The 10,639-nt window shown below is 47.1% G+C and overlaps 1 protein-coding gene across 4 annotated transcripts in view; it reads left to right on the top strand.

The window, feature by feature from the left end:
* The window catches only part of Lats2 (large tumor suppressor 2), a 56,551-nt gene that overhangs the window by 8,730 nt on the left and 37,182 nt on the right, over positions 1-10,639 (top strand). For all 4 annotated transcript variants that reach the window (XM_006519224.4, NM_015771.2, XM_006519225.3 and 1 more), the window contains one exon: positions 3,065-3,605. In XM_006519224.4, coding sequence (XP_006519287.1) covers positions 3,267-3,605 — 339 coding nt within the window. In that variant the 5' untranslated portion in view covers positions 3,065-3,266. Of the gene's footprint in view, positions 1-3,064; positions 3,606-10,639 lie in introns of those variants that run through there.

Genomic DNA, 10,639 nt, shown 5'->3' with positions numbered 1-10,639 from the left:
TGGACAGGAGTGCTGCACTGGCTCTAGTCAGCCTCTGGATTCCTGGCCAGGACCCTGCTTCTTACCCAGCTTGTGCACATTTGCCAAAGGCCCTTCTTAATGGAGTCCTGTTGCCTCTGGTTTGTTCCCAGTCTCCAGGAAAGCCTCAGCCTCACTGTTGAAAGCCCTGTGGAGGAGACTGCATTCTTCCTCCAGCTGGAATTCCACTCCCACCCCTCCCCAGGCAGACTCCTTATCTCTTCAGTTTCTCTGACCTTCCCCTCCATCCTCCCATCCTGGGCTTGGATTCCCCTCCTCTGGGGCCTCTCCTCTGCAGCTCATTTGCTTACCTTACTTACCCTCTGCCTCACTTCACTGTAAATTGCTGAAGGTGAGATTCTTAGTCACTCTGTCAGTGCCTGAGACTTCCTAGGCATTCGACCCATGCCTGTGATCTAAGCTGTGGGGAGGCTGAGTCAGGAGGATTGTGAGTTCCAGGCTTACCTTGCCTATATAGCAAGGCCTTATCTCAAAAAAAGATGCCACCAGGGGCTACAGAGATGGCTCAGAGGTTAAGAGAACTTGCTACTCTTTTAGAGGACTAGCGTTTCATTCCTAGCACCTACATGGGTCTCACAGTCAATCATAACTCCAGTTCCAGGGAGTCCAATGTCTTCTGACTCCCAGAAGTACCAGGTGCACATATCACACTCTCAAAATAAAGACTCCTCCCCCTTTACAGAGTAGAGGGTGGAATGAATGCATGATGTCATGTCCCTTTCTTATATGAATGTGTGCCTTTATTCTCGCTGCATTTGACAAGTACCTGCTGTGTGCTGCCCCACAATGAGGGGCTGTAACCTGGAATACTGAGCCAGGCAGAGCCTTCCTCCCCTAATTGCTTATTGTCAAGTGTTTATCAAAGGTGTGTTTACAGTTCTAATTTTTGAAAGGAAGGGAAGAAAATGGAAGCTTTAGAAATTGTGTTTTTATGTGACTTCTGAGTGGAAAGGAAGTAATCCTTTGCCAGTTCCCTAGCTAAGGAGTCACTCCCAGGATTCTCCACATGTGCTTTGCAGGCTCTTAGAAACCGTCCTGCTTTTGTTGGAATGTGAGCGTATGGTTGTAGAAATCTAGGTCTTTCAGAACAGATGATCAGTCCAGGAAGTCCCTAGAAATGAGTGTGGTTGCAATATGCCCCGTTTTACATCAGTTAGGCAGAACTCTAGGCTTCTGGGCTGTAGCCAATGTGGGGCCTGGGGCTCAGCTGCCTGCTCTCATAGCTCACTATCTATATTTCTTTACACAACCATTTCAGCGACTCAAGAGTACTAGAAACCATATATTAAAATGTAGATTCCATGTTGGGAACTTTAGTCGTCTCCTCCTCCTCCTCCTCCTCCTCCTCCTCCTCCTCCTCCTCCTCCTCCTCCTCCTCCTCCTCTGCCATCCCCTCCTCCCCTGGTCTACTTCCTTTTAATGGGTTCTTGTCAGTTGTAATGAGAAAGTGGATAGTTAAAACAGTGAGGACCACTGTCCCCATACAAAGCACAGTCAATATAATGTCATTTCTAATATTTCCTGCTGAATGTGGTTATGTAACAACATGTAAGTTAATTCATAGAATGCTTAGGACAGTGTCTAGCTTGTAGTAGGTACTGGGTAATGTTCCTTACCTGTATTTTTGCCCCGTGTGAAGAAGTCTGTGAAGCAGGGTATTGTTTTGTGGTTTTGGGGTTCTTTACTGGAGCTAGAAGTCCCAATTCTTTGCCTATCTTTAGAGAGTGCTCTTTTGGGGGTCAGTTTTTCTTTGTTTATTGAAACTCTAAAGTCTATCCTTTGAAGTCAGATTTCTACGCTCTTTATAGTGAGAGGGAGTCAGAGGGAAGAGGGTAAAGACTGGGATGATCTGGGGCGTGTCAGCCTGTCTGTCCTATGGAGGGCCCTGCAGGTGAAGACCATGTGTGTGGTGAGGGCGCAGGGAAGGGTGCCAAGCTCTCACTGTTGGGAATATGGATGCTTCTTGGCTCATGTCTTGGGTGACCTCTTGATGAATGCATCGTAAAGTGGAAAAATTATAAGGAGAAAATATATGCAATCCACAAACCCTACAGCTCACAGCTCAGCAGCACGAATGCTGCAGAGTATTGTGCTCTTCTCTTGTCATCCCAGGGCAGCTGTGGACACTCTAGAGCATCATCAGAGCATCAGGCCACACCCTCGAAAGGTAGATAGCCCGGGGGAGAGCCCAGTTGGTCCTGAGGATAGTGTCTCCCAGTGCCTTTGCTCTGCTTTATGAGAGTTGAAGACTCTAAGCTTGACTTGGAATGGAAAACTCTCTCTAGTACTTGCTCACTCTTTTTAAAGATGCATTTATTTCATGCATATGAGAGTTTTGCCTGCATATATGTTTGTGACTGGTGCCTGAAGAGGGCATCAGATTCCCTAAACTGGAGTTAAGATGTTTGTGTTGTACCCTGTGGGTGTTAGGAATTGAACCCTGGCCCTCTGGAAGAGTGACATGTGATCTTAATGGCTGAGCTAGCTCTCCGGCCCTGTTACATTCATTCTCAGGGTATTGTGGGGAACACTTTCAACTGTAGTAGAGAGTACCTTCAATATGGCGAGTTTTGGATCTGTTTTATTCAGAAAAATTGGGGAGGCTTCATCAGGAAAATTTTCACACCCTCAGGTGGGTGAATATGTTAGGTAAAGCCTCAGGCTTAGGGACAGTGGTGTGAATCAGGAATTGGTTGATATTAGGGACAAGCCAGAAATTTACTGGGTATGTTTAACCCTAAATCCCCAAGCTGTGGTTTCCAGAATTACATGATAGTGAGTTGTTGAGACGCCCGCCGTTGCCCTGGGTGGTGGTTGTGGAGACACTTGGCTGTAGGCTTCCTGTTAAAGGGACCTTCCTGGGACAGCTCCAGAGCCAAGTAGCCCATGACACTTCTGAAAGCCATATACTTTTTCTTTACTCTCTAGCTGGAATATTTCCAAAATCACCATGCGTTTCTGGAAAGTAGCTTTAACATTATGTGAAATCCAAAAATAACCACTTTTGTCCCATTTTCTTTTTCAGAGAGTGATGGTCTTCAAAATGAAAACTCTGGAAAATTTTAGGTTCTCTTTAGGAACTACAAAAATTGAAGGACAGCAATTTTTTGAAAGGAAGTTGTTCTGAAAGCATGTTTACAATTCACTGACACTGTTGACTGTTCTCTTTAAAATAATAAGACGCTTTGAGAAGATTGTATTTATGGTAAAAGGAAACTGGACTAACAATGAGGCCAAAGACTTTTCCTGCCACAACTTACTCTGGAAATAGCCGGCAGCGATTGCAAGAGATTCGAGAGGGGCTGAAGCAGCCATCCAAGGCTTCCACCCAGGGGCTGCTGGTGGGACCAAACAGTGACACTTCCCTGGATGCCAAAGTCCTGGGGAGCAAAGATGCCTCCAGGCAGCAGCAAATGAGAGCCACCCCGAAGTTTGGACCTTATCAAAAAGCTCTCAGGGAAATCCGATATTCCCTCCTGCCTTTTGCCAACGAGTCAGGCACTTCGGCAGCTGCAGAGGTGAACCGGCAGATGCTTCAGGAGTTGGTGAATGCGGGATGTGACCAGGTGGGTCCAGGTGCCAGCGCCCTTCAGCAGCTCTGGGCAAGCTCTGAACTCTTCTCACACTGCCCTTTTCTGTATCCCTTAGCCAGTGGCTGCCTTCTCTCCAAGGGTCTTAGGCACTTTTCCTTCTTGAAATTGTTCCTTGCTGCTTTTTCATTCATTCTGCTGTGTGTGTGTGTGTGTGTGTGTGTGTGTGTGTGTCTAGAACCCAGGGTCCTGTGCATTTGAAGCACACGCTTCTCTGCTCAGCTGTGCCTGCTTCCAGTTCTATTCTTAGCGCTCTCCTTGGGACCTGCTTGGGATTATTCCGAGCTTCTGTGGACAAGAGACTGGCTTCTCTTACCTTGTTTTTGGTTTGTATTTTCATTTCCTTCCTGAACGAGTGTTATTTATATTTAACACGCATGAACTAGTCTCTCTTTTCTATTGTTTTTGTTTTCTTAAAATTTTATTTGTTGATAATTCTATACCTGTCCTTATTCTGATTTCTTATTTATTGATTTTTTTTAAAAAAAGATTTATTTATTTTATGTGAGTACATCGCTGTCTTTAGACACACCAGAAGAGGGCATCAGATCCTATTACAGATGGTTGTGAGCCACTATGTGGCTGCTGGGAATTGAACTCAGGACCTCTGGAAGAGCAGTCAGTGCTCTTAACTGCTGAGCCAAGTTAACTTGCAGTTAACTTGGCTCTTGCAGGCATTATTCAGTGGAGTTACCTTTGCACGGCAAAGCATTTTGAGTGATGTATGGCCTGCCATAGCATTGGAGGCTGACAGCAGCCACATGGCCTGTCTTACTGTGAGAGTAAGACAGCTCTGGGTGCAAGAGCGGCTTTCAGGGCCAACAGCAAATCTTAAGATCCTTCCTACTGTAAATTTGCAAGCAAAAGAGGCAATCAGAGCCTGAAGTGGAAGAGAAACAAGTCAAACAAACAACCCAGAGTACAGGTGGGCTCGCATTGAAGTAAAATCCATTAGTGGTAATAGCAGAGCGAGAAAAGAAAAGGAACTGAGTGCTTCTCTAGTGCAGTGAAATGCAAATACAGGAAAGCTAAAGCACGGGCCCATCCATGCCTAATTTATGTTAATTGCTAGCAGAAAGGCCTTCCATTTACCATAGTCAATGCTCCCGAAATAATTCTGTCCCTTTGCAGTCTAGTGTTCCTTTAAAACTTAAAACAGCTGCACCCTTCTTCCCTCCAGCTCTGGAAAGAGTGCATTCGCTTTCAGAAGGTTCTGGTAGGAAAGTCATGTTGTGAACACAGACACCAGGAGGGGAGGGCTGACAGTGCCCTGGAGCTGTGTGTGGTGGACTGAAGCTCTCGTTAGAATCTGTGCACTAGGGGAAACACAGTCTTCTCCTCCCGCCTTCTTGGGCCTTAGAACATTAGATGCAACTTGGTCCTTCCCTAGTTTGACTTAAATTGCCCTCTCTAGGTTTTCTGTAATCTTGCAGAGTACCATGTTTCCCCGTGGGGCATGGTGGTGGCGGCCCATGATTTTTTCCACACACTATTTCTTTTTGAGCTAGGTTCTTGCTATATGTCCAGACTGGCCTTGAACTCTGGAGCTCAGGTGAACCTCCTGTTTTGCTCTTCTGATCTTAACTCCACAAGTAGTATCACCCATGTACACACACATGTGCTTTTCTATATTGTTTGTGGTATGACTAGTTGAAAATAGTTACTTGACTGCTTGAAATGGTCATTTTCTTTGTTTTGTTTTGGTTTTGGTTTTTCGAGACAGGGTTTCTCTCTGTAGCCCTGGCTGTCCTGGAACTCACTTTGTAGACCAGGCTGGCCTCGAACTCAGAAATCCACCTGCCTCTGCCTCCCGAGTGCTGGGATTAAAGGGGTGTGCCACCACGCCTGGCGGTCATTTTCTTTTAAAAGTCATATTAAGGTAAATTTTACATTTTAAATGTGCACAATTTATAAACTTACAGCCCCATTAATTTTCACACATTAATTACAGCCGTATCTAGCACATATGGGTACTTTTTAAATTAAACTGTTTAAAATGGAAGTATCTGGAAAAAGTGAATGACGTTAGGATATTTTCAATATAACAGCGTTAAGTGTTTGCCAAATGATATACTGCGTACATAAGATGTGTAACTTTTGCAAACAAATCACATGAAGCCTTATAGGCAGGTAACTAGGTTTATGTTATAGAAGGAGCTAGCTGTTCTTTAGCTAGAGATTGAGGCCTTGGAAGGTGAGGTTCCACTTGCACAACCGCACAGTCTGCAGCGCTGGCTGCATGTAGGTAGCATTTCTCTGGGGGCCTGTATTCTCTCCTGGAGCTGTAGTGGGTGACAGGCAGGTGGAACCCCTGCATGGTGAGGGTTGCAGACTTGTTGGGAGACAGGAACATGCACTTGGGGTACAGAGGTGTTGCTTGGAGACAGGAGGGTCTTCCTTATGGTATACATGTGGAGGTGCTGCTGGGTGACAGGCAGGACACCTGCGTGGGTTGCTAGGTGCATGAGGTTCAGGGGTATTGCTGAGACGGTAGACGGCTTCTGCATCCTTCATGTGGGGTCATTTTTTGGTTTCCTGTTCTCAGGGAGCCTGAGGTCTTGAGTGTAGCTCCTGGTGCAGACCCATGGCTTCTGGCAGTCTTAGAATAGCACCTTCCCCAGGTTGTGTCCCTTAGGGAAAGATATAGATGAGAAATTTCTTTCCGATAGGAGTACTAGGAAATGGCTTTGCCTCCCTTGAGGAATGCTCTTTGCTACCTGGTCCCTGAACTGACCTGTGGTTTGTGCTTGTCTAACCAGCCTGTCCTTTGTGTTTCCATGTCCTTAACAGTTCCTTGGCCCTGGGTTTCTGTGTCAACTGTCGTTTTCCTAACCTACCCCATATGTCCTCAAGTAATTCAGGTCTTTAATGGAACCAGGGCAGAGAGAATGTAGACAAACTGACTTTCTTCACCGCACACAGGCAGTGGTCAGGATGTGCCTTTTTGCAGGCCGGCTTCCTGACAATAGGCTCAGTGCGGGTGAGCGAGATGCTCTGGGAAATTAGCTAAGGAAGTCAGTTCATGACATTCGTAAGCCATCAAGGGAAGAATGTGAATTTTCCTCAGCAGTCACGCCAGCTTTTGGCAGCACTACAAAGGGGTGGAGCCCCCATTCACTAGGCAGTCACCTAGGCGTGAGTGAGCTGTGTGAGACAGGCTGTAGGCCCAGTTTTAAGCTACAGTGAGTTGAGGAGAGTCAGAAAGGGCCCCACCTGCAGAGCACTTGGCCAGATCGTGAGGAGCTGTGTGCCTGACTCGGACTCCGAGTGGAGGCAAGGAGTTCTGGTTTGACTTGGGATGCTTGTCACCAGGCTCAGTGCTGGATGACTGTTACTTCTCAGTCTGTTCTGTGTGCTGTGACTTCTCCCTTTTGTCCCCTCATAGCCTGCTGAGGGTGGCATTTTGCTGGCGGAGTATACAGTCCCTGCCAGCACTGGTATCCCCACTACTCCAGCTACAATCCTGGTCCTCAGCATGCTCCAACAGTCTATTCTCCTCAGGGACAGATTTCTGTCAGTTTGCTGGCTTGGGGCCTTCAGGGTTGTATTTTATAGCTCCCCCCTTCTTCCTGGGGGGATCCTGGTGTCTGTCAAGCTTGCTTTGTTTCAGCAGCAGCCTTTCCTAAAGTCCCCATGTGCCTTTGAGCTGTTCTCTTTTGCCCTTTATAGCAATTTGTTTCCGACTCACAGGGCACTCGATTTGGGAGGCCTGCGATGGCAGGCAGGCTGTGGTACTGTGGTTTCACTTCCCCTGCTCTGAGGCCTGGCTTTCAAGAGTCCTTCCAGTGCTCCACAGCCTCCAGCTGCTGGTTAATATTTGCCAAAGCAGATGTGAGTCATACTGGTCCAGGCAAAAGCCTCCATCGCCTCCCCCAACATCAAATGAGGGATAGTCCATAATCCACAGAGCACTTCTTTATGAAGTGTATCTGATTAACCTGAAGAGAGCCATAGAGAGCTAGATGTGTCATGTATACCTGTAATGCAGTGCTGAGCCTGAGTCCTCCCTGGGTGATGTAGGGAGACCCTGTCTAAAGCAAGGAAAGGGAAACAGGAGGAAACAATGTGCAAAGGACTAAGCCAAGCTGCTGTGCGTGGCGTTCGTTGTGACAGGATCTGCCTCCACTGAATCTCTTAAGTACAGGTATTGGCCAGTGGGAGGACAGTGGATGTAGATCTCAGATATTTCCTCCTCCTTCCTTTTTTCTGGAACGGGACCCGCCTTTCAACATGAACCTCCCCTGAAATACTAGTAAGTGGGGAAGGAAGAAAGCTTGTTTCAGTTTGCACTGCTGGTGACAGGAAATGGCTCACAATGGTCTTTGGGTGGGACAGCTGTTTGCCTCGCCATCTTCTCCTCCTCGTCTTCTTCCTCTTCCCCCCCCACTCCTCCTCCTTTTCCTCCTCCACCTCCTTCAATGGCTTTCAAATTATTTGGCCTGACCAAAAGGTAAACTTGGTGAAAAAGGATTTTAGGGTAGCACCGTGGCAGAGTATGTGCCTAGCATATGCAAGGGTCACCGTGGCAGAGTATGTGCCTAGCATATGCAAGGGTCACCGTGGCAGAGTATGTGCCTAGCATATGCAAGGGTCACCGTGGCAGAGTATGTGCCTAGCATATGCAAGGGTCACCGTGACAGAGTATGTGCCTAGCATATGCAAGGGTCACCGTGGCAGAGTATGTGCCTAGCATATGCAAGGGTCACCGTGGCAGAGTATGTGCCTAGCATATGCAAGGGTCACCGTGGCAGAGTATGTGCCTAGCATATGCAAGGGTCACCGTGGCAGAGTATGTGCCTAGCATATGCAAGGGTCACCGTGGCAGAGTATGTGCCTAGCATATGCAAGGGTCACCGTGGCAGAGTATGTGCCTAGCATATGCAAGGGTCACCGTGACAGAGTATGTGCCTAGCATATGCAAGGGTCACCGTGGCAGAGTATGTGCCTAGCATATGCAAGGGTCACCGTGGCAGAGTATGTGCCTAGCATATGCAAGGGTCACCGTGGCAGAGTATGTGCCTAGCATATGCAAGGGTCACCGTGGCAGAGTATGTGCCTAGCATATGCAAGGGTCACCGTGGCAGAGTATGTGCCTAGCATATGCAAGGGTCACCGTGGCAGAGTATGTGCCTAGCATATGCAAGGGTCACCGTGGCAGAGTATGTGCCTAGCATATGCAAGGGTCACCGTGGCAGAGTATGTGCCTAGCATATGCAAGGGTCACCGTGGCAGAGTATGTGCCTAGCATATGCAAGGGTCACCGTGGCAGAGTATGTGCCTAGCATATGCAAGGGTCACCGTGGCAGAGTATGTGCCTAGCATATGCAAGGGTCACCGTGGCAGAGTATGTGCCTAGCATATGCAAGGTCCTGCTCCCAGCCCTTCATAAGCCCAGTAAGCAAAGAAATAAAATGACTGAGGCGATAAAGGATTTTCTACTGTGTCATCCCCGCTCTTGGGTCTTCTCTCTACTAGATAAGGTATGCCTCTTCATGGACGTTTAGCAAATACAGAAAGGTAAAAGACAAGAGTTGATTGCCTGCTGTCCATCCCAGTCTTAGCCAGGCCCAACCCTGCCTTTAGCTTTGGAGATTAGATAGATTCAGGGTCCTGTGGCTATTGAGAGATTGCCGGTAATTTTATGGACATGGATATGACCACTCTTTAACATTTTGGGTTTAAATATTTTTCTAATTTAAAAAGGCATGTATTAAGCAGTATATGAATATACTAGATATGACTTTTTTTTTTTTGGTTTTTCGAGACAGAGTTTCTCTGTATAGCCTTGGCTGTCCTGGAACTCACTTTGTAGACCAGGCTGGCCTTGAACTCAGAAATCTGCCTGCCTCTGCCTCCCAAGTACTGGGACAAAAGGCGTGCGCCACCACCACCCAGCTAACATGACTGTTTTTTTAACAGCAAAATATGTTCTCATTGTATGTAATAGTTTGTGAGCAGCTCTCTTAGCACCCTTGGATCTTTTCATGTCTGGAAACATTCCCCACCATCCTCAGAAGGGCGCTAGAGAACCTGTAGCCTTAGGCTGCCCCTGTGCCCTTTGTCCTGCTCTGGTCCTGTGGATTTTGTTCTCTGACTTCCTGGTGCTGTCCCCCCACCCCACCCCAGGCTGTCTTCAGGCAGAGTTTCTAATGACCCTTTCCCCCAACCTCCATTTAAATTAGATCCCTTTTTTTCTCACCCTGTAATTCCTTCTTGGCATTTATCAGAGCTTGTTGCTAAGTGGTAGAACGTTGTAAGCCATAGCCCAAGACCAAAACATTTTTTTCTTAGCCACCAGTTTCTGGAACTCAGAGCCAAGCAAGCACAAAAATAGCCATAAGCAAGTCAAGGGGCAGACATTTTGACATGAACATTTTCATGTCATTTAATGCCATTCTAAAACATGACTTTTAAAGCTTGCATTGTAGTCTGTTGGTCACATAACTGTCCCTTATTTTATCATGAAAAGCTGGAGCGAGCATCTTCTTCATGAATCTGAATGGATGATTCTCCATGAGCTGAGCTGGTTTCCTCAGTGTAAATCTTAGGAATGGAATTACTAGGTAAATGACAGTTTTTTAGTTTTTACCTGTATTGCTGAATTGATAATTACGCTTAGGCATGCAATCCTGCTCACCTGGACTAAGAAACAGCCCTGGGATAGTTGTCCTTTATGTTTGATACTGGTGTGAATATGTGCAAGCAGCATAAGTAGGTGGAAGTTATTAGAGGCTCCCATTGGGTATCAGAGGCTGACCTGCTCCTGTTCACGCAGGAAGGTATCTCTCTTTCCTCTCCAGTGGGTACAATTGTGATGGTGCAAGTCTTAGCTGACTTTAGAATCCCACTCTGTCAATTTACATATTTGAGAGAGCTGGCAATGGTCAGGGAGATGGGTGAGACCTGCTTGTTGGGGAGAAGCCAGTAAGACACTCTGGAGCCAATCTTTTCCTTCCCCGCTGCAGCAACCAGGGTCCGGAGGTTGCTCCTCACAGCTCCTCACTAAGCTG

Source organism: Mus musculus, chromosome 14 (assembly GCF_000001635.26).
Source record: "Mus musculus strain C57BL/6J chromosome 14, GRCm38.p6 C57BL/6J".
Lineage (NCBI taxonomy): Eukaryota > Metazoa > Chordata > Mammalia > Rodentia > Muridae > Mus > Mus musculus.
Note: the sequence above shows the minus strand (reverse complement) of the source record. Positions and strands in the feature narration are given on the sequence as shown.